Source organism: Calidris pugnax, unplaced genomic scaffold (genome assembly GCF_001431845.1).
Source record: "Calidris pugnax isolate Ruff unplaced genomic scaffold, ASM143184v1 scaffold24, whole genome shotgun sequence".
In the NCBI taxonomy this organism is placed as follows: Eukaryota; Metazoa; Chordata; class Aves; order Charadriiformes; family Scolopacidae; genus Calidris; species Calidris pugnax.
The window spans coordinates 27,283,180-27,306,977 of NW_015090922.1; the positions used below are offsets into that span (position 1 = coordinate 27,283,180).

The 23,798-nt window shown below is 37.5% G+C and overlaps 1 protein-coding gene across 1 annotated transcript in view; it reads left to right on the forward strand.

The window, feature by feature from the left end:
- GALNT2 (polypeptide N-acetylgalactosaminyltransferase 2) overlaps positions 1 to 23,470 on the forward strand; it is a 44,493-nt gene extending 21,023 nt beyond the window's left edge. The window contains exons 8-15 of the mRNA XM_014951124.1: positions 3,525 to 3,612; positions 4,172 to 4,275; positions 8,794 to 8,920; positions 12,795 to 12,887; positions 13,091 to 13,174; positions 14,923 to 15,049; positions 19,167 to 19,286; positions 20,568 to 23,470. Coding sequence (XP_014806610.1) covers positions 3,525 to 3,612; positions 4,172 to 4,275; positions 8,794 to 8,920; positions 12,795 to 12,887; positions 13,091 to 13,174; positions 14,923 to 15,049; positions 19,167 to 19,286; positions 20,568 to 20,723 — 899 coding nt within the window. The 3' untranslated portion in view covers positions 20,724 to 23,470. The remainder of the gene's footprint in view (positions 1 to 3,524; positions 3,613 to 4,171; positions 4,276 to 8,793; positions 8,921 to 12,794; positions 12,888 to 13,090; positions 13,175 to 14,922; positions 15,050 to 19,166; positions 19,287 to 20,567) is intronic.
- Positions 23,471 to 23,798: the final 328 nt, after the last annotated feature.

A 23,798-nucleotide genomic window follows, 5' to 3' on the forward strand; every position in this document is an offset into this window, starting at 1 on the left:
GTCTTTGTAGGATTGTGTAAAAGTGTTGGAAGCAGCTTATGGCTAGAGCTTACGATTCTCTTTTTAGATAAGATAGGCTTTAATTGCTCTCTAACTTAAGCCCATCAGCAATGCACTGCCTATGAGGTTTTTTTTCCAGATGCTGGTTTGCTTAAAAAATTAAACTCTTCTGAATAAGCAGAAAGCTTTGGAATGTGTTTCAAAATTGAACGTTTTTGTTGGCCGTAATCTGTAACTGTGAAGAGACCAACATGTGACCCTGAAAATTTGTAGTATTTATACCTTTACAGTTACAAAATTTATTGTTAAATTGAGTTTAGAAGTACTAGTTTCATTATGTCTAGCTAGTATAAATTGCTGACAGCAAATAGTAAAAAGACCTGTGAAGCTCTCAAATAAAAAAAGACAAGAAAAAAACACTCAACCCCCCAAAACCCCCACAAACCTCCCCTTTTTCACTGTAAGCAAGAGTCTAGCATTTAAAATAGCTGTTCTGTACATACATACCACACCCTCTCCCCTTTTTTTTTTTTTCTGAAATAATTGTTCCCACAGCCCTGGAAACCGAACTGTTTGCACAAAGGTTTAAGGTGAGCCACAATACAGAAATTATGCACTGCTGTTCCCACAGTGTTTCAGCTTTTCCTGAATGAGTGAGGAAGGAAAAAGCAATTTTGAGCCTGTTCTGTCAGTCCCTAGCTGGCCACCAAGTGTTGTTCATGTATACTAAAATAAAAGCAATATTTGCATAATGTCACATATGCTTCAACTTCCAGTCAGTGATTTGGAGGTGAGAGGTTCTATATCCTTTTAATTAACGTTCTGAAATGACACCTACAGTGCGTATATTCACAGTATGCTAATGGCTAGGTCTGTGCTATTGTTGGCGTGCCAGCTTTATTAAAACCTTAAGGCTTTTACCCAGTCTATTCATTATGCCTTGAGTATGGAAATCTCTATACCATTATGTTGCTTTTATTGTTGTCTGCAGTAGGAGGAGGAATTCTTCCATTGAAACCTTCGATTGGTTCCTGTGGGGTTCATGCTCTTTAATTCTTCCCAAGTGAAGTGGTAGAAGATTGAGAGATCATTTCACTTGTTACTGCTTTTCATGTTTCATCTTTGGAACTACGTTTCCCAATTTTTTTTCCTTTTTTTTACTTTCTAGTGCTCATTTTGTCCTCTCGCACACAATAGAGAGAGGTTCTTTTTCAAAAAAAAAAGAATTTAAAGTGTATGAAACCTTCATACTTCTGGATTAAGGAGTGAGAGGCTGTCTTTTTTTTTTAATGTTAACAATAGGAATGTTGCACATACCAGTGTTTAAAGCTATTTGGCGGTCTGTTGAAACATGAATAATATATTTCTTTTCAGTTCCCAGAGGACAGATTACAGTGTTAGAGGCGCTACAGCATTTGGCATCACAGGGCGTTCACTGGGGCCAAGTCTAAACATGGAGACCAAACTATGCTTTCAACCTTAGATATAGTATCTGTGTGGCTGAAGCAGGGAGAATTGAGACAGCTGGGACAGCAGTTGTGCCTGGCCTGTTTTGAAAGGACTTAATCACCCAAGACAAGCAACCTGGCAAATGCTACAAACTTTTTATAACTGACAGGGCTGAAATACTTCCCAAGTCTGATACTAAATCCATGCACTTCATGTTACAATTCTTTTTTTTTTTTTTGAGGGGAGATTTGCAAAAATGTTTATGCCACCCTGAGAAATACTTTAAGTACTGGAATAAACTGTAGTTAACTGAGATCTAATAATTTAGACTATGCCTATGATGCAGTTTACACTGGATAGAATTTCATATTGGATATGCGCTTGTGTTTAAAAATACTCCTTTTACAGAGTTACTGATATTATCTCATTGAGTGCAGATTTTTCCCAGAGTCAGTGAAAATGGAGATGGAAAAACAGTTTTTATGGGTAGACAATTTATGCACTTGTTCAGAGTTTGTAACAGAGTGCTGTGTTCCAAAAGAGACCCCTTGTGTTCACTGGAGTGTACGTAACTATCTCTACAGCTTCTGCTGGAGAACAGTAGGTATTTTCAAGTTCTCCCAGATGCAAGTAGTTTTGCTACATATATATGATGAAATGTGACTTTTTAACTGCATGGAAATACTGGAGCTCATTTTGCTTTTCATGCTGGAGGCTTTGCAGTACTATCGATTGCAGCCATATTACTGTTTCACTACTTGGAGTTTTGGAGTAGTTAGTCTTTCATTTTTACGGTGCAACGCTTCATGAAATACTCAAACATGGAGAGAAAGAGTTGGCATGTGTGCTGTAAAGTCTGTTCAGGATAATTTCTGGATATTGTGTGTGATAAGTATCTTGTGAGTTAAAATAAAAACTGTTTAGTTTTTAACTCTGCATCAGTCATTGCTGTGCATGTTTATGGATGCAGACAGACAGTTTGTAGGACTGTAATTTTTGTCTGTTTACCTTAGCTTTTTCCTCACTTCTCCACAAAGTAATTGCTTTATCTTCATGCTGGAGAAAGAAAACTATTGACATCTGTGCACCAGAAATCTGGAAGTCATTCCTTATATGACCTAATAGAATCTAAATATGTGTGGCAGCAGGCTGATTGCTAGGTGTTCTGGGAGAAGGCTATGAACCTTCTGTAGTTTTTTTTTTTTAATAGATGTTCATGCTTATGGGCGTAACAGCTCAAAAATTGTTATGAAAGTGTTTCCTATAGGAAGTTAGTCTTATACCAACTGTGTATTATTGCCTAAAGGAGTGAATTCAAATGGTTGTCAGGTAGACAACCTTGCTGCTGTTGGTGGCTAACTGGTCTTGTCTGTTCTAGTGATCTCTATGTGCTTCTGTGCTAAACTCACCAAAGGACTGGGACAGCTGTTGCTGTGTGTGTACACACATATATGTGTATACATAAGGGAAGTAAGATTTTAGTGCTTTAGCACTTGCCTCAGATTTAAGAAGTGAAGCACTTAAAGCATGCAGTGGGAAAGCAGGAAGTTAAATGAATGTTAATAAGATAAGTGGCAGTTACATAACCTGTTGTGACCTTCATGATACAGAGCTTCTGCTGATAGAGGAGTACTAAGAGTACTTAAAGCCTGTATAAACATAAATATGTGATCATTTGATATGAGCTGAAAAGCAATTGTAAAGTACAGACTGTTGGGTGCATTTGAAATGGCTGGAAGATCTTCATATGATGTTCTATTTGATGTAAAGATGAGACACCGGATTCATATACAAGGTTTTTTGCTTTGTCATTTATTGTCTGAGTTTCTTGCTTTGTGTAATAGATGGAAACAAGGGAAATCAAAGGGGTTTTTGTACTTGAGATTACTTTTTTTTCTTATTGTCCCGTCAACTTCTTTACCTTTCATCTGGACTCCTACTTGTTTATTTTCTACCCAGAAGTTTTTACATATTTAAATAATGGTTCCCAGTGTTTTCAGTCAACATTATGTTACTACAAGTTGAATGATGACCGTAACTTTTTGCTTCCTACTCTGTTTTCTTTTTTCTTGAAGGCTTTGATTGGAACCTAGTGTTCAAGTGGGATTACATGACACCAGAGCAAAGAAGAGCACGGCAAGGAAATCCAGTTGCTCCCATAAAGTATGTCTGTACCACCACTTCTCCCTCTAAAAGATTGTAATTTGCAGCTGAGCAAAGTTAGAAATCATCTTCTCTAAGTCTGAAAGGGGATCTTTACTATAGCTTTCATTAATACTGAAATTTCATTTGTATTTATGTAGTATTATGAGACTCTCAGAAATAAATTATATTTGAAAAAGATATTTTAAAGCACGCTAGTAGATTGTTTCCCTTTAAGAAAAAGTGGATGTGACTTTGTTTAAAGTTGGTATGTTTTGAGGGCTAATGATACAGCATCAGTTTTAATGCTTTATTGCTGGCACAGATTGCTACCCTTCACATAAAGAACTTGTTTGCCAAATGGAGATTTGGAAACTGTCTCAGAAGGTGGTCATAATACCATATATGCTATAGAAATTTGTGCAGACAACATTTGAAGTGATAGATACAAAATCAGTTTCACTTCAAAGCATTGCAAATTTTTTCAAGGAGATATTAACCTTGAGATGCAAGTAATAGCTACCTACCAGTTCACGGTTCTGTAAGTATTTGATTTTTTTTTTTTTTCTCCTCTTTTTAGGACACCCATGATAGCTGGTGGGTTATTTGTGATGAACAAATCCTATTTTGAAGAACTAGGGAAGTATGACATGATGATGGATGTCTGGGGTGGAGAAAATTTAGGTATGTATATTATTTACCTTTGGATCAGTCTTGAAAGAAATTGGGTTTCATCATAGACTTTACTGTCACGGAATCATGGTCTCCCTGATTTTGTCTGAAGAGGGTTAAAAGCAGAGTTAAATCTTCACATGAATTATTGGCAAAATCCAAAGGGTTTATTCCAATTAAAGGTTTAAAACAACTTAGGAATTATATGCTAAATGTGAGAGAATAAACATTTGTTTATTAAGCCATGAAGGTTTTTTGTAATGGAAGTTGGCTGATAAAATAAAAAAAATTTACAGGATATAGATAAGCAATTACTTTCAAAAAATGTTATCTTGTTTGAAATTCATATCCTTATTTAAAGTTATTGATTAAAATACAATAATGTTTAAATGCTGGCAATTTAAAGCATGTTGTAGGAAGTTGCTGAAATTTAATTGGAAAAAGTAGAACGCGGGCGTTCATGAGTTTACTGGTCTTACATACACCTTAAATCAATTAAAACTTGGCTGACTGAAGAATAATCTATGTCTTAACTTTAGATACCAGGCAGGTGCCGGGGTATTACTAAACTTACTGAGTTTTTTAATTTTACACGCCTATTTTAGCCCTTCAAGATAACTACCGTTGAGAAGGCATTTTTGCTGAAATTGCTTATTTTCAGATGTTTGGGTGGGATTCAGGGAAGAGGTAGCAGGGGCTGAGAGAACTTGTGCTTTAGCCATTTCTTTGACCTGGTGTTTCGATCTGACTTGAGTAGGTTTTTGGTGCTTTGCATTACAGTATTGTACCAAGTTTTTCTCCAGTTAAGACTGTTATACTTGTATTAAAACAAAACAGATGTGGGAGGACCAGAACTGTACAACTTCTCAAGACTTCCAGTCTGTCATTAATTTAGGTTTTTTTTTAGGTAGAGATGCATCTCAGACATTCGAAATAGTGGTTTTGGGACCAGTTCTAAGGATAGAAACTTCTGTACTGCACGTGCTACCTGCAAAATCCTAAAATACCTTGAACTTGTAAAAACCCATGAGTATTTTGAGTTACTGATATATGCATATGCATTGAGCATGTGCTTGCCCTACAAGGAAATGTCTGCTGTATACAGCACACAGAGTATGGAGACATGGGAATCAAATGTTTAGCGCTTCTGTAAGAAACTTAGAGGCTGGAAGAGGCATCCTTACAGTCCAGTCTCTGACCTTCCTATGCAATACTCGAAAAAAGCTCTTACATATTTTGAACAATAACTTTCTTTGTTTCTGTTTTCTCACTATTCTGGCTGTATATTGCTAAATTGTATTAATAGTAATATCATAATTTTTCATTTTTTCAATGTCCTGGAAAGTCATTGGATAAACTTAATACAGTAATACTTGCATTCACTTTGAAAACCTCTTCTGCCACTAGAGCACTTAAATATTTGATTAGCTGCAAGCATGTACTTAAGCAACCAAGTTTTTCCTGAAAATTTAGCAGCTGCTTTGGTAATTGAGGCCTTGATAGCAGGAAAGGGCACAAGCAACAACTCCTCACTCAAGGTGAGAAGACTGTTTCTGTTACTCCTGCTGCATTCTGTTCCTTCTCCTCCACAAGGAGGAGATGAAGACTTTGGGGTACCTTTTCTCCCTGAAAAGGCAAAGTCAGTCAGTACAGCAGACAGCTAATGATTTGTTCATAGCTGCTGGACTAACTGAAGATGAGTAAAAATCATGTGGCATATGATTTTATTGGCAATAAATGACATAGGCACCAGATACTGGAAATCTGTGTAGCGCAGTTTAAAATTCAACATGCGCACTCATCAGGCCTTTTACTCTCAAGCGTATCTCTACATCAGCAGCTTGATGTTTCATGCAAATAACCTGCTAGATGGACTTGCAAAATAATTCTATACGTGATATTTATGCTTCATAAAACTTAACATTTTTCCTTCAAGCACATATAGAGCAGCTTTTATATGAGATTTTGTTCATAAGTTAGTATAGTCTCATCTTCACAAATTTCAAGATGGGCCTGTAGTGTTTTCCCTAAATTAGCCAAGAGACAGCTCTTACTGTGAGGACATGGTACATTTTCAGTTTGTTGCTAAATGTAACCGATGACATGTGCTTACTGTACAAAACGTGGATCAAGGTTTCTTCAGTCTTGTCTTGAATTCTAAACTCTAATGCTCAGAATGCTTTTTGACAAGCAGAGAAGGATTGGAGTACGCTGGAGAACTGGATGGACCATTAGAAGGTTTGGGTCTTGTTTGAAAACCTGTGCTTTTTGTAATAATTTTGCTAAAATCAGGGAGCAAGTAAGACATCCCCTGTCTTCTGTGCCAATGACACATTACAGTAAAAAGAGCAAATCTGTTATGAGAGATGTAACATAATCTCACACAACTGAAGTGTGTGTGACATGCTGTTAATGCCTTTTTAATGAAAAACTGTGTCCGCTGAAATTGTTACAATAGTAACATTTCTTCTCCCACTGAGTGTGGCAGAAAAGATGTTTAAAGGGAATTTGTGGGGCATTTTTACATTTTAGTTGCTGTACATTCCTTTTTCTTTAAAAATCCATGCAGACTTTAGAAGCCATGTTGGTGTAAATAAGAATTAGTTTGCTTCTTCCTATTGTAGTCCTTTGCTCTCTTTCCCATAGAGCTATTTTTCATTTTCACTTCATCTTCAGAATCAAAAGTGCTGGAAAGTATACATGTGGGTTTACATTTCTGGGAATTTATGGAGGGGGAATTAATCAAATTCATGTACACAGTAGAGGAAGTTATGGATAATGAAAAAAGTTGACACAAGATATTTCTAAATTACTTATTAAACAAAAATACTTTTTCAATGCCCATGTACATTCAATAGATGACAATGACTTTTTTTATTAAACCTTCAAATGCATAATTTAAGAAAAGAGCTTTAGCATACTCCATTGACCTTTCATTTTTAACCAAAATCTCGCTTTATGTCATTTCAGAGGCATTTATTTCCTAATACTTATGTAAGTCTCAAGCTACATTTGAGTGTTTAGTCTGCACTTGCTTGTCTAATGCAAAAATCTTTATCTTTGATCAGATCGCCCTGTTGTCTTTCACTAGGCTGTCCTCACTGAGTGCAGCATCCCCTCACGCTGGGCTAATAACTGTATGAACTTGCTAGCAAAACTCCATAAATAATGCTTCAAAGTGGTATACAAAAAAACTATTACTCCTCTGCTTTCACAGTTTGAGAAGCATGGGACCAAATTTGAGCTAGATATGGGAAAGCCTGAAGTCTTCTATGCGTAATTTATTCTGGTAGAAACTTACAAGTGCTTTTGTTATTAACTTAATAGAAATGCTGACCAGTCATTTAGTGTGATTCTCTTTTTTTTTCATTCTAAGTTCAAAATAAGAGTTGTAGGAATTAAGTCAGTGCTGTGAAGAATGTACAGAGACAATGTCTCATTCAATTGCTTTAAAAAATAGTTTAGCCTATTTTTCCATGTTAATTTAACTGGAAACCTTTTTGACCTCACTAGCAGGGTCAGCTCACTAGATTGGCTTAGAAGTGTACTGTCCATAACCTTCAGTTTACAGAAGTTGCATTTTAGCTCAGTCTGTCTTCAAATAAAGATTGTCTAGAGAAGAGGAGGCTGAGGGGAGACCTTATTGCTCTCTACAACTCCCTGAAAGGAAGGTGTAGAGAGGTGGGGGTCGGTCTCTTCTCCCAAGTCACAGGCAATAGGACAAGAGGAAGTGGCCTCAAGTTGTGGCAGGGGAGGTTCAGGTTGGATATTAGGAAAAATTTATTCACTGAAAGGGTTATCAGGCATTAGAATGGGCTGCCCAGGGAAGTGGCTGAGGCACCGTCCCTGGAGATATTCAAAAAACAAATTGACATGGTGCTCGGGAATATGGTTTAGTGTTGGTGTGTGTGTTTTGTTTGGGTTTTGGGTTTTTTGGGTGTTTTTGGTTGGTTTTTTTTAAAGGTTGGACTAGGTGATCTTAAAGGTCCCTTCCAACCTAGACGAGTCTGTGATTCTGTGACTTAATATAATTCCTTCCACAGCCAGCGTTCGGGAGTGACTGGTTATCTGCTGTTATAAGTTAGCACCTCTAATCTATTGATTGTTTTATCGAGCCTTGATTTTGTCCACTGTGTTATTCCATCTTTAGCTAAAAAATTGTGTAATAAGTTAGAACATTAATTTATCTGTTATGGGTACATACTGTCGCTTACCCTTTAGATAAAGCAGAGTAATAGTACATATAGACCTACCTTACTCTGGGAAATTGCAGTGGGGTTTATGAATTTGGGGAATGCTGGTAACCTTGGATAAGAGAATACACATTGATTTGCTTCTAAGTTAATATAATTATTTCTTCTGAGCTTGGAGAATAACAAATGCTCAGATATGTCTTTATCCTAGATTTTATCAGAAAACCATCTTATTGATCTTCTCCGCAATAATTACTAAAAGCCTTCTCTGTAAATAGTATACTACAAATGTACAGTATTTTGTGATGTAGGTCTGTCTTTCATGTTTACATTTCAGAGATCTCGTTCAGAGTTTGGCAATGTGGTGGCAGCCTAGAAATCATCCCTTGCAGCAGAGTGGGTCATGTGTTCCGTAAACAGCATCCTTACACCTTTCCTGGTGGCAGCGGTACCGTCTTTGCAAGGTAACTGTTAAGTCAAGTTCTTCAGCTACATAGCAATGTTTGGGATTTCTTCAGATGATCAGCAGGTGGCAGTAATTTCATTTTAAGGATCTTTTCTTTAGAAATATTTACAATGTTATCTAGCATGGAAAACTATTAATTAAAAGGAAATAAATTAATTGAGGCAACTATGCAGATTGAGAGAAGAATCTAAAAGTTCAAAAAGGAAAAATTCCAGTAGGCGCAGCCTGAGAAACTGGTAAAGAAGGAAATGCTTAGCTTGGCATTCCATAAATTTTGAGAAGTTTGTGTTTATTTGGTTTTAAAGGAGGCTTTATTTTCAGAACTGTCTCATAAATCTTCATTTTATAGAAACAGTTTCATCATTCACTAAGAGCCGGAATACACTGTTATGAATATGCTTTGCTTGCTTTTTGCTAATACTTTATCAGTAAGTGATATGCAAATGATTATGTTGACTGATTCTGGCATTTGTGCCATTCTGTTGCCAACTTCATTCTATATCATATGTGCCTTTCCTGTGCTATGTTTAAAAATGCTTTTTCTGTAGGTCTAAGAAACTGATTAGGTTAATATGTCTTTTAATTTTGCTATTGATAAAACATACCACGGTTGCTAAAATACTGAGCTATTTCCTCAGTTTCTCCTCTATAGACTGAGAACAGCAATCCTGATTCATGTTCATAATGTTTAATATCGATGAATGTATTGCATGAGTGTACGGTGGAGGTTTTGACCAAGGCTCTATCAGTTGTAGCTGAAGAATCACTGTATGCTTTGTTTTAGAGGATTGGACTTGAGTCTCAGGGGGCTGAAGAATTACAAGTCTCAACTAAAGGTTCTGTGGGTTAAGAACTGCAAAAAAAATTGTTTATTTATCCTTGAAGGGGTATGGAGCCCAAACTTGGTTTAACAAGAAGAAACACAGAGATCAGAGTGTACTTAAATTCATGAAAATGTTGTAAGTTGCCAATATGTTTGGACTTGTTTCACCTTAGATTGAGGAACCTCCTTAGGGTGTAATTCTTCTCTTCCACACTGGTTGTGCCACCAAGATGGCTCTAATGAATTTGTTTGCTAAAATAAAGTCATTGTCCTGGTTCTTCCAGTAGTTCCAGTAGGGATTTTTCTGGTCTTTTTCATTGAGATCCGTATTTTATGCTACAGTGAAAAATGAATAATAGTACTTATAGGAAAGCAAAAGCTAGCAATGAAATATACATCTTAATATGTCACATCTCTATTCCAGTATTTATAGTGTGCATCAGGAGGGTAGAAAGATCTACCAATTAAACTGTATCCTGTAGGCTTGGGATCCATGTTTTAATGTCATGGTAGGTTTTAAAATTAGTGTCATAACAAGGAGCATAGTTAATAAAAATAAATATATAAGCTGTGCAGTTTTCCCACTTCTCTGCAGCTTTTCCATCCTTGGGCTGTTGCTAAGATGCTGCTTTTCTTGTGATTTAAATAGATACTTAAACATAGCTGAACTGAAAATTAGGAAAAAAGTGTGGCTATATGCATGCAAGGGTACAGGAGACATCAGAAATGCATCATATTAGCAGGCATTGAAGATTCTGCATTCATACTGGGATTAAAGCTTTTGGATTTTGTGGTGAAGTCAAATCATCATCTTGATTTGATTGCTTAAATGTCCTGACAATTGCTATGACAGTTTTCTTTTAAAGTCACATTGTGTTTTCCAGTCATTTGTATTCAAAATGACTTGAAAAAGTAATCCCATGTGTACTTGAATGGTGAGCTCAGCTGAAGCCTGAAAATTAGTGTCTTGGGTACTTACAGCCCTTTCCAGGTCTACCTTTCTATGCAAGTGGTTTATTAACTGTGTCGTTAGATACATTTGAGCTGTCTCAAATTCTGAAATGCCATTAAAATTCTTTGTTTCATTGGAATTATTTTTAAATTGACCTGGAAAAGTTGCATGTCACTTAAAAGCAGGGTTGACAAGTTGCTGTATATTTGAAGGTCTCCTCATCGGTCAGCTTTCTTGGGTGTCAAATGTAACAAAAAGCCTTAAAATCAGTTTTAGCAATGACAGAACAAGAAACCTGAGGTAGTATAATACAGGTTTTATCAGATATTTGTTGGATCATGGTGCCAAGAAACTTGCTGTGTGGAATCTGTGCTAGTCTTGCAGTCAGGACTTATCTTATACCATCATCTGTCCCTTGACTGTGTGCAATTTGTGCTGGGTTAATGCTCGGGGTAGAGCATCCTATTTTTATCTGACTAGTCAGTATGCACTGCTTTTTGGCAGCCAAAACACATGGGTGATTCTGGATGAGAGTCTGGGAGTCCTGTTTCGTGAGGGGGAGACCACATCCTGGCTCTGTGGTGTGGGCAGATACAGCTTGTGTCTGGCAGGTTTTGTTAGACTGTTATGCACTGCCTTAATATATGACTTCAGACGAGCTAATAAACCTTGCATACCCTGGTCTGCTCCATGGAAAGCTACCTCTGATCGCTCAGTGCAAGGGTTCATTGAGTGTCGCTCAGCATTAAGTGCTGAGTACACCCTACATTGTGTTCCTCAGTGCCTTCTCTGGGGTCGTTCTAGTTTAGGCACTTCTCAGCATCTACATGGGTTCTGTAACTTGTGCCACACTAAATCTGAACTGCTTTGAGTATGGGGAAGCGTGATGAAAGTATGCATTCTGGCCTTGGAAGTGCCTTTGGAGTTGTTAAACCCTGGCAAACATTAATAGTTCCTCTCCCACCGCCAAAATCTGTTTGGCCTGTGGGCAGCCAAGCTGATTGAGCAAGCAACAGGGGCAGGTGCTGAGTGGCTGGCTCTCACACAGGCCTGAGAGACTGCAAGGGAAGATAGACTCAAATAGCTCTCTCATCTGGATTGAATGGAATTTTGCTTACAAAAACCTTAAAGGAATCTTTGCAGGGAGAAATGAGTCCTCAAACAAAATAAAAGATTGGGTTTTGTCTTGTGAGGTTTTTTCCTTCCCCGTGTCCTTCCTTCTCAGCAGTCGGCAAGAACAACTCACTTTATACTGACTATTTTTTATCTTTTGAATTGGAAAAATCATATAAAAGAAGTTATTGGCTGACTGAGTTTACTCCAGTTGCTTTAGATGAACTTACTGCCAAATGTGAAATAAGTTCAGAGCATGCCAGTTGCAAGTGAAATAAGACTTAATTTTCTAAACATAAAATTATGAACAATAGAAGTAAATGAGTTTTTCCATCCCTTGGCTTCCATGTAAAAGGCATTACCCTCTGGGAGTCCAAAAGGAGATTTAGAGACACCAGTTACATAAATGCAGGAATTTTAGCATTAAAAGTATTTTCTAATTACTGGATCTCCTCCATTACCTCAGCTACAGCAGACTTGCTTAGTTCATAGCCTTAAATAGTAGAAGTAGGATGAAGACTGAAAATGTCAGGACTGTGTTTAGCATATGTTTTCAGAAAGGTAAAAAATTTATTAAATATTGCCAATTGTTGAGATTTTTATGTTTCAAATTAGCTTGGTTATCCAGGTGAACACTCACTGAATTTGGCTTCTGGCAAGTTATTCTTATAAAAAGAAAAAACCAAACAACAACCTAACACTTCCATGAAGTTTGCAGGAAGAACTCCAAGATGCGTATTAAATTCTGGATGAAAACCGGAAGCAGTGATGAGTGTGGAAAAAACATTATTTCGTTCTAAATGCATTGATTTCAGTTATGTTACTTTCTAATGGTTTTCTGTTACTTGGATCTTTAATATGCCTGGCATGAAGCAGCCGACTATGTAGTACTATGAGGGATTAAAATCAACCCAAGGGTAAATGACATGGTTTAATTGCAACTAGAGAAAATTTAACCTGTGCGTATCATATGGTTGTTCCTAGAAATACACGCAGGGCAGCAGAAGTCTGGATGGATGAGTATAAAAATTTCTATTATGCAGCAGTGCCTTCAGCCAGGAATGTACCTTATGGCAAGTAAGTCACAAGTACTTCTTTGCCCTATTCATGTATTCCTCATGAGACAGCACCTTCTGAGGTGAAAGCAGTGCTAGCTCTCATGTGTTATTGCTTTAAGATATAGTTCTACGGTTCTACTTTCTTGAGTTTTCTGTGTATTCCTTAATGTATATCAAGACACCAGCCTGACTTGGAAAACTGCTCCTTTTTTTCCCCTCTAGTATTCAAAGCCGAATGGAACTCAGAAAGAGACTTAGCTGCAAACCCTTCAAGTGGTATCTTGAAAATGTTTATCCTGAGTTACGGTGAGTTTTGGCTGAATTGATGATAGTATGGAGTTTTGTTTTTTGCCCTCCCCAGAAATCATCAGTTACTCTTTCCCCTTCCTTGGATTTAAAGGATGTTTTTTAATTTATTCATGAAAGGAATGATTTGCAGGCTTCTTTTGTTTGTTTTTATTAGTTCCATTCATAAAGAGACATTTTTCCCCTAGTAAACTCCTTTTCCTTTTTCTACTTACTGCGACTACAGCTGCAGTGGCAGGTGTTTTAGAGAACAGGGCCCAAAGGACTCAAATTATGAGCCTGAAGTTAGTCTCCTACATAGGCCATTTGTTTAAAAGTGCACTGTTCTGTATCCGGTTGTTGCCCCTTAAAGGCTTTTGCCTTCACCAAAGCACATGCCTGACTGAGTGAGGAGGCTGAATCTCAGCACAGAACAAGTAATGGGAGTCGGCAGACAAGAGAGCCTTGTCCATTTGGCAGACCAGGGTAGATGCTGAAGCCTTAAGAAACTGAGTCTTCTGCTCTTTCTGTCTCTTGTTCGCTGTCACTGGATAATCGCTAACTTGGGGGGGGGGGGGGGGTTGAAGAGGAAAATGAGGGGTAACTTTGCTAACAGTCCTGGTAACATGAATGCATCCTAAGTAATGAAAAATCCTCAAAGAGAAACACTTTTTTTGAAAGGCTAAAAAAGGTTTTTGTTCAATAACCCGTTAATAAATGTCTGTCAGATATAAGTCTATGAACTGGTTTGTCTGCTGTCAACCTAATATTGGTAGTGTAATTGTAAGATACTGTGTTTGGCTTATAAGAATACTCATTTTTTTCCTGGGGGCACCTCATGTCAGTAGAGTCAGGTAACTGCTAGTGGCATTTCAGGTTGGAATGCAAAAGCACCAGCCATGATAGCCCAGTGGAACATGTACAGAAACACACATACTAAAGAATCTCATAAACTAGGATGATGCTGAGGAAGTAAATTATTCTTTATTTTTCTATTAAAAGTGCCAGAGCATATTTATTTTTGTTTGATTTGTCAGAAAAAATATACCTTGTGAGCTCTGCTGGAAAATGTGCTATCATAAGCATTACTTACGTGTAATGTTGTCTTACTCTGTGTCATCTCTCATGTGCTCATTCTGCTGGCCTGAATTATTGCACTCGTATTATAGCCTGAAGTTTTAAAAAGACCTAATAAGCCCTTTGCCCTTCACTTTGGGTTATGGGTTTGCCTCAGTATTTCCATACTATATGAGTGTACTTTATGTGCAAATAGATATCAGCAAAACATTGATTTTTTATATATATATATATTTTTTTTTTTTTAATTCTTAACCCCTTTTCTAACATTTCAGTAACAACAGTCTGGGAAAAATGTAAAATGTCATATTTCTGCCACAAGCTAGCTTGGCTGAAAGAACAAGAGGGCTTGATGACCATAACTGATAGTATTAAGCTTGAGTGACCTTAAATGAGGACGTTAAGTCATCTTTAATTAGCTTTTTGTGCAGAATTTGTATGTTCATCCTCATTTTCTGGTACAAGTCTTTTTATATTCTGTCTTAAGTTTGCAAGTTTATTCGTGTTTGGTCAGTTCATGATGAGATAATTGCCTTCTCTGTTCAGAAGATGATTGAGATTTCCAGATAGTAGTCATCACTCATGTTTAACCTGTCATCTTAAAAATACTCCAAGTAAAGACAAGTTTTAAAAAAACCAAAACAAAACAACAAAAAACCTGTATTAAGCAGATATTTCTGGTTTTATTTTAGGGTACCTGATCATCAAGATATAGCTTTTGGGGCTTTGCAGCAGGGTACCAATTGCCTTGACACTTTGGGCCATTTTGCAGATGGTGTTGTTGGAGTTTATGAATGTCATAATGCCGGGGGAAACCAGGTCTGTATGCCTTTTTTTTTTTTTTTTCTCTCCCACAATATGTGATCTCAAATAAAAATAGTAAGTAAAACTTTTCAACTAAAGCAAGTACTGTGTGCTGGTGATAGGAAGATGAACCCCAATCAGCAGATCAGTTATTATAAGATTGGCTAAATAACTTCTCCCTCAAATATAATTTTGCATTTTCAGGATTAGAATCTAAGCCTAGAGATTCATTCAATGTGCATCAGATTACCCCTTCCTTTGTCTCTATTAATATTTGTTTTTACACTAGAGGCCAATAACTTCCTTTCCCGGAGCTTTATGCTTGTATAGAAAGCTTTTTTCAAAGAATTGGTGTGTTTGATTTTTTTGGGGGGAAGGATTTTTACTTCAGAAAAGATTTAGGTTGTATTAAGCAAATTGCCTAAGGCCAGTAAAATAGAAGAATGCTTTACTGTGATGCCCTATTAGTCATTTCAAATTTGTGGTAGCGGGATATAAAAAAAACCCCACCAACTGGTCTTAAATCCCTATTTGGCTCTTCTAGAAAACAGAGGTGCCTAAGTGTCATAATCCTATTCATTCACAATAAAGGGAGTGTTTTAACAAATCCTTCCTAATCCTACTCTTAAACTAATTGCAAATGTGTCAAATCAGTAAATGAGAGCATTAATTATTTCAAAGAATCTATTTCTGCAGTTGTGACTTAGTTATCATGAAGTCTGTGCATACGTGCTCACTGTTCTGCGAGCTGCTTTGTTGCTAAATTCCTTTCAAAATCAACCTGACTATAAATCAAATGTAAGATTAATACTTCAAATACATCTGTTAAAATGGAGTGCTGACCACTTACAAATCAACTGTTGAATGAGTATCAGAATTTTGCTCACTCTGTTTTAAGTTAGAATGGTAAAACTCTAAATTCAACTCAAGACTAGAGTAAAGGGGTTATTTTCTGGAAGATGTAGCATACTGGAGAAGAGAAGGCTCCAAGGAGACCTTATAGGGGTTTTCCAGTATCTGAAGAGCTTACAAGAAAGCTGGAGAGGGACTTCTTACAAGGGCATGTAGTGATGGGAAAAGGGGTAATGGCTTCAAACTGGAAGAGGGTACATTTAGATTAGATATCTGGAAGAAATTTTCCACTATGAGGATGGTGAGACACTGGAACAAGGTTGCCCAGGGAAGCTGTGGATGCCCCATCCCTGGAAGTGTTCAAGGTCAGGCTGGATGGGGCTTTGAGCAACCTGGTCTAGTGGGAGATGTCCCTGCCATGATAGGGGATTTGGAACAAGATGGTCTTTAAGGTCCCTTCCAACCCAAACCATTCTATGATTCTGTGTTGATTTGAATGCATTGCCATAGTACATTTGAGATACGCCTGTTTTTTCTTGTCATTAAAGAGAATATATTTGGGGAGGCTTTTTCTTTTACCTTTATGAAAGTACACTCATCTTTTCATAACACCACAATGGCTTTTAGCAGAAAGGCTGGACATGTCAGAATTGCCTTGGTGCAGAAATATTGGAAGTTTCTGCTGATGTTGTATATTCTCTGTAGATGAACAAAATTATGTTCCTCTTTCAAACTCCCCTCCCCTGTATCTGACCCTCCTTTCTCTGTAGTTTCTCCTGTGAAGCTGACCTTGACAAAGAAATGTACACTTGCTCTGAACAGGTCTCTGAGAGGCCATGCAGAAAAATTAGGAAGCAGAATGGGTCAAAAAAAGATTTTTATGTCCAAGCATAATTTGTGTTGGAAGGAGTGAACAGCATGGGAGAAGAGGGATAGGCAACAAACCAGAGTTATTAAATCTGTATTGTGTGGTTTGTACCTATTTTTATCAAGAGTTTTTTTTTGGGGGGGTGTTAAGAGTACTCAAACATTATAGGCCTTCTACTATAATTTGATGAGTGTACTCTGGCTTACGCTTAACACGACTTTTAAGTGCAAAATTTAAGTAAGAATGGGATTTTTTGCCCTGTCTCCCCCCACCTCTGCTGAGGTTACGAGAATTCCGTGGTTTAAAAGGCAGGTGCCCAAGTCTGAAGGGCTGAAGGAATTGTGGTGTATTTGACAGCTATGTACAAATATGTAGGGTTATGGTAAGGAGCTAAAGGTAAAGCCATGTGCACTTAAGTGCAAGGGGAAGGTTTCAGGACAGTGGTTCTTCCACTAACTTTATGTTTCTGATTTATGACTCGGGCTTTTTTCAGGTGTCCTGATTTTCAAATTGTTATGTAGAGCTATCCTATTTCTAGCCCATGCACTAAGCACATAGACTGCTTGCAACTTCTCTTCTGGTGCGGTGGAACTTGCTCAATCTGCATTATAGCTAGTCATAGTTTCTTATGGCTGGAGAAAAGCATCTATACACCGTGTTTCGTAGCATAAAGGGTTGTCACATAATTATCTCCAGCAGCAGAGCTTGGAACTTTTTTGAAGCAGTACCTGTGACTTTTAAATGTGTTAATTTCTTGTGTGACTTCTGTTGTGTCTGGGGCTCTTGCAGCCTTTTGATGGAAAGGTGAAGATGTATAAAGCAATATTGTCAAGGCTCTAACTTTCTCTGACTGCAGGGTTCTCCAACAAGTTTTACCACTTCCCTGGCCGTATTTTCAGCTGTCACTACTCAGTATAAATCTTATAAGGGGGCCATCTGTTTCAGGGTTGCTTGTGATTCCTGATAAGCTCTGAAAATAACTTGTTTAATTTCTTAAGTTGTTAAAAGTGTTATTAATGATTCTTGTTGACATCTTAGGAACTGGACAGAGCTGAGAAAGCAAGTAATTTTGCTGTCATCTGAGATTAACATATGGAAAGGAAAGTTTTCAGCTTAAGGATTTTGGAGACAAAGGGCTACACAGAGTCTCCTGTCTTTGCTTTGTTTTGCATAGTTGTCATTATTCTAGTACTTGCATAATATGGTACCTATCTAATAGCTTGCTACCTGTACAACGGCGATTTTATGTAATCGTGTGGCTTAGAGTTCTGATTGTTTCCTGAGCATCTGTTCTCAAAGAAATTTAATAACTGGTAAATCTGCTGAGTTCAAAAGTGATTACATGAGTGAATAATTCAGTCACGGTATCAGAAAAGAAGTAAAAAAAAAATAATAATAATTAAATGGGATAGGATTAGTAATTTAATTTTTCTCTGAAACACTGATTGCTTGCAAAATAACATTTGAGTGTAGCCAGGCTACCCAATATATCTAGCGTTTTGTCTTATACAACTCTGAATTCTCTTTAGTTGCTGGAGAAAAGCTAATTGTGCCATTTTAAGTACAGACGAGAACAATTTGGATAATTAGCATGGTTTCAGTGGATAGATCAGCTTTCTTACTCTAAGGACAATTAGACAAATGAAGACAAGTCTGGATTCTGGAGACCAAACTTTTGGAAGGGCATGGAAAGTCTGAACACCAGTGCAAGATCAGGCCCTTTAGATGGATGCTGAGATCAAACAAGCTGGGCAACAATACATACAGAACAGCTCGTCTTTGCTCTCTGAGTTGTATACTTAAATGCATTTCAAAAAAATTCTGTTGTAAATCATGCCTTGGATAGGAAGCAATAATCTCCCTCAGCCCTTGAGTTTGGCCCTCTTGTGTATTGTTTTCTGGTGGTCTCTATCATATTAAGAACTATTCTTTCCTCGCTGTAGTACATATGCTTTGTTTAGAGTGTAGGTAGGGTTGCAAACCACATTTTTAGAGTTTATATAAATTTTATATATACACACATATTTTACATATATATAAATTTATCCTACATATAATATATGGGGAGTATGTAACACACGCACACCCCCGTCATACATACATATATATATATATAGAGAGAGAGAGAGAGAGAAATAAAAATATAATAGGACAAATGTTTTAACCCCGAGGATTTGTGTGACTGCCTGCTGTACTTGTGCAAAGCCAGCAGAGGGAGCAAACAGCCAGCCCAGCCCTGCACTGACTCTGGGGTACTGAAACAATTTTTCCCTCCCCTGCTTTATGGGAAGCAATGGGTTCTTCTAATGCTCATACAGAGCTATTTACAAGATTTTAACTGAGACTGCGTGTGCACTGTGTCCATATGTTCGTATACACAATTTTGTACACTTTTTTTCTTCCTTTTTCTAGGAGTGGGCCTTAACAAAGGACAAGTCGGTGAAACACATGGATTTGTGCCTTACTGTTGTGGACAGAGCACCTGGTTCGCTAATAAAACTTCAGGGATGTAGGGAAAACGACAGCAGACAGGTTAGTATGTTGTGAACGCGCTCTGCAAACAGTGGGGAAAACAAGGGTTGTGAATGAGAATCCAAGAACATGCCCTGGTAATTGTATCTTCTATCCATTCTACTCATCACTGTCTCGCGGTTGTTTCTGTGTGTAAAGTTAGGATGTGTGACATCTGGGCAGAGCAGCTGGAAATAGCTTTTCTTTTCACATGCCAGTGACAATCTTTTAAGAACATACAGAGATTTTATCCCAACGCTGGCCTTATGCGAAGGTTTCACCCAACAGCATCGATGTGTAGCAGTCTTCAACTGCCACGTCTGTTTTCTGAAATAGAATATACATTCCACAATGTATTTTTGAAAGGTCTTATTCAGTGAAGTTTGAAGATAATGTAGTCTGTGTGTCAGAGTGTGATTTGGCTTTCCTTTCCTCTTTTCAGCTGTGACCTGTTTATAACAGTACTAGACTCCTTCAGCTCATTTTTATTAATGCAGCATTGTAACTTCACCTATTTTCCATGGCTGAGGAAAATCACATTTGCAGAGTCATTCCATCTTTTTGATCTAGTCCTATAACAATTCATCTCTTTCTGCTAAGTCATCAGTTCTGGTTGTCTGCCAGCTTCTTTGCTTCTGTGTCTCAATTTTTGCAGACAGATAAATGAAAGCCTATTCCTTGATGAAGGAAGAATATTCTTGCCACTCTTCAGAAGAGGAAACTAAGGAATCAAAATTATCTTGATTAGATTTAAAGGCACAATATGTGAGAAATACAACAGAAAAAGCTTTTACTTTTTAACATCTTGTATTTTGGATTTATTCTGTCCTTGGCATCACCTTGGGCAAAGAGTTTCTGAGACTGCAGATTGACTGGTTGTCTTCTGTATAACTGTAAGGTGTCTGACAGATTTCTGTGAAGTTGTCTTTAGTGATTGTGCTTTTTGCTTCTCTATGTTGAGAAGTGTTGTGTTTTGTGGATGGGTTTTGTGATTTTTATTTTTTTCATCAGACCAAAGGTTTCATACAGGTAAGATGGCGGGGCAGCATATTTGAGAAGTGCTGATGTAGAGGAAAATGATTTGGTGCATTCTGTATCTATTGCAGTGCGTCAGCTGAATAAACAGTTGTTTTGGCAGGGCTTGCCAGAACTTATGTACTTGTATTCAAGGATCATCTAAACTGCATACTACTATTGCAGTTTTCACAAGCCAGGAAAGTTTATGAAGACTTCAAATGGCAGGATGTAGAACTCATCTTTTCCCTGCTTTTCCAGCTCAGTAACTGTATTTTTCTCTTCCAGAAATGGGAACAAATTGAAAGCAATTCTAAACTGAGGCACGTTGGCAGCAACCTGTGTCTAGACAGCCGAAATGCCAAAAATGGTGGTCTCACTGTGGAGATCTGCAGTCCTTCTTTGTCACAACAGTGGAAATTCACACTTAATCTGCAGCAGTAGAAGGACTTACAAGCAAAATGCTGTTTCATAGACGTTGGGCAAAGTTTTGATTGAATTACTGATGTATTTCTTAAAAACTTTCCACGGAACTTATATACCTCAGTATTCCACCTTTATCTGAAAGTAGGAGAGTGCTGAAGCCGACAGCAGGGATCCAGGAGACTTGGAGCACTGCAAAGATGTCACTGAACATGACTGCAGCACATTTCCTTCTTGGTGTGAAGACTTCAACGGTTCCTTTCTGTCTTCAGTTATGTACTTGCACAGCAGATAATTAACTCTAGGAACAACTGATGTATGATAAAAAAAGGATCTGAAGAAACACCTGTGGGGAACAGGGTGTGGGAGGGAGGGTGGGAAAAATTACTAGGAGAAGGTCATTTGGAATCTCCATTTGCATAGAAAACATGGTTTGTTGTTTCCAGAAACAGAAGTGTCATTTTGAAGGCTTTTTTTTTTTCTCCTATGTGTACTTGGTAATTTGAATATGAACTTTTCTATGATGGACTCTAAATATAAATATATAAAAGTATATATATTGTCAGCTCCCAACGGTTTATATCAGTTCTCATCATCCTATAATTATCAAAGAAGTGATTGACATATGTATAACCAGAAATGGGATTGGAATGCTAGGAGAGTGAAACTTTATGAAGGTGCGGATTTTGTGCTGCTGAGTATGATGTCCGTGCTAACACTGGATGCTTTTGCTTTGCAAACTGGATCTACTTCGTAACACTTCACCCTCACTGGAGATCGTGAAACTCAGGAGGAGAAAGAAAATAGCAGAATAAGTCAGTGCATCTGCACAGATGATTGCTCGGATTGTTTATTCCAACTTGGAAATTCATTACATGTGCTCTGGACATCGTTAAACTTGTACTTGATATTTGTGTTGATCATTTCTGTAGTACTTTGTCTTCAAAATACTTCTTCCTTTGTTACAAAATTATATAAACAGTGCAGATCTTTCATACAGCCATGTGGGTTCAGCACAGTTTTATTCTGGGCCCTAATGAGAAAAAATTTTGTCTCAAAGCCCCCTTTTGAATTGTAGAAATAAGATAGAATAGTAACGTCACTGAGAGCACAAGATCTGAATTTTAATTTGCAAGGATGAGCAGCTATGTAATATCTCTGAATTGCACTTGCTTAATTTATAGACCTACTACTGGGAAATTTTCTTCCATTCTGTTTCTTTAAATGGAGCTTTTGAATGGATTCAGGCCTGGCTCTGGGAATCAGCCTGGATCCAGCAAATTCTATGTGTTTTTAACCATAGAACCCCATGCATTTTGCAGCTTTAGTCCAGCTGATGTCATTTTTATATTAAAATAATACTGCCGAAGTTAACCCCAACTTTGACCTGTCCTTTCTTATGTTTGCATAGACTGTATACTTTTTTATTAAAAGCAAATGCTTCAATGAGCTTTTAAAATGAGAAGGAAAGGTATATAAGTATTAATAAGTGATACAGCATTGACAAAAATCAGTGCAGACATGCAGTGCTAGAATGTGGTTTTGGTAAGATGATGGATCTTGGAAAAATGTAAAAGTTGATCATAAGGAGGTGAAAAGCATCTGCTGTACTGTAGTATGCTGGTACAGTTCCCCTCTTTCTTTGTTCCTGGAAGTAGAGTAGTTCCCTATTTTTCATTTTCTGTTGGCTGCATCTGTACACTCGGTGTAGGGGTGGTACTCTTCTGGGCAAAATGCCTTTCACTGTGCTAGTCAGTGTGCCCATAAACACCTTGTGTGTCTGAAGTGATGACTTGCAAATACCTGCATACCTTTTGGATGGGGGCATTAAATCTCGTTTCTCCCATCCATCATCTGACTTTTTTATGAATAATTAATACCTTTTTTCCCCGCTGCTTTGCAATCAACTTTCTTCAAAACTTGCCAGTTCTAGAGGCCATGCAGTGGATAAACTATTTTTTCAGCTTTTAGTCTTTCCCTATCTGTAGCTTTTAACCTAGCTGAGAACTTGAACGTGATTCATAAACATAGCAGTAGATTATTTCATATTCTGGAAAATAAATGGTGAAATACGGGCTCAGCAGCAAGTCAATTGTTAGAGGTTTTGAAAAATGGAATTTAAAAGAAAAAACCCACTGCTCAGCCGCTCCCATGGAGGTATTTCCATTTGCAACTTTGATCATAGTAAGGGTAGTACTAACTGAAATCAGCAGTTGCAACTCTGAATATTGACCTGTCTCTTAACTCTGAATCAGAATTGCCAGTAAAAAAAAAATAATCCATATTCCATCTCTTAAGTCTTTAATGTCAACTGTTATCTTGTAAGGCAGGAATATTTTCACTAATTCCCCACGGATGCTGTGCATAGGGGTTTCAATATAGGAGCTGTACATTAAAGACAGCATTGCTTTTCTTTGAGAGAACACACAAGAAGTGGTATCCTTTTGTTATGTTTACATGACCGTGTGCCAAAGTTACTTACTGTGATTTTAGGGGTTTTTAATGTTGAAGAAATTTGCCCATTTGAAAGATAAATTAAGAGCCCTTGAAGCAAATTGCAATGGAGTCTCCTGAGAACTTTTCTTATTGTCTTCAGAGCAAGAACGGTGATATTGTTTTGCAGATTTTCGAAACATAGTTTGGAAACTGTTTTTTCAGTTGGTTTGAAAAGTCTGCTGTACAGAGCTTGTACTTTGTTCATTTTATAGATGGAAACCATCCTTGAAAAATTGTTTAACTTAAATAAAGAAGAATGCTTTATAGATAAATGTGTGGCGGTTAATATAACTCATTAGAACCGAGAAGTCTGCCTGGCGCTTGTAAATTGAAGTAGTATTCAAATGCTTCAGTTTACTTGTTTCATAAAGTTCCTGTTCTAAAAGTGTGTATATGTGGGTGTATATTTGTATTTATGAAGAGATAATTTGTCTGTATTTAATATAGTTGAGAAAACTGTCTTATTCTTGGAAGCTGCTTCACATTGAAGAGTGAGTTAAAGCTGACTGTAGTCACCTGAAAATATACTGTTAAGGTACCCTCCCTCCTGCCCCATTAGGCGTGATCTTCTCCAGACTTCCACTGACCTTCTCTGCTGCC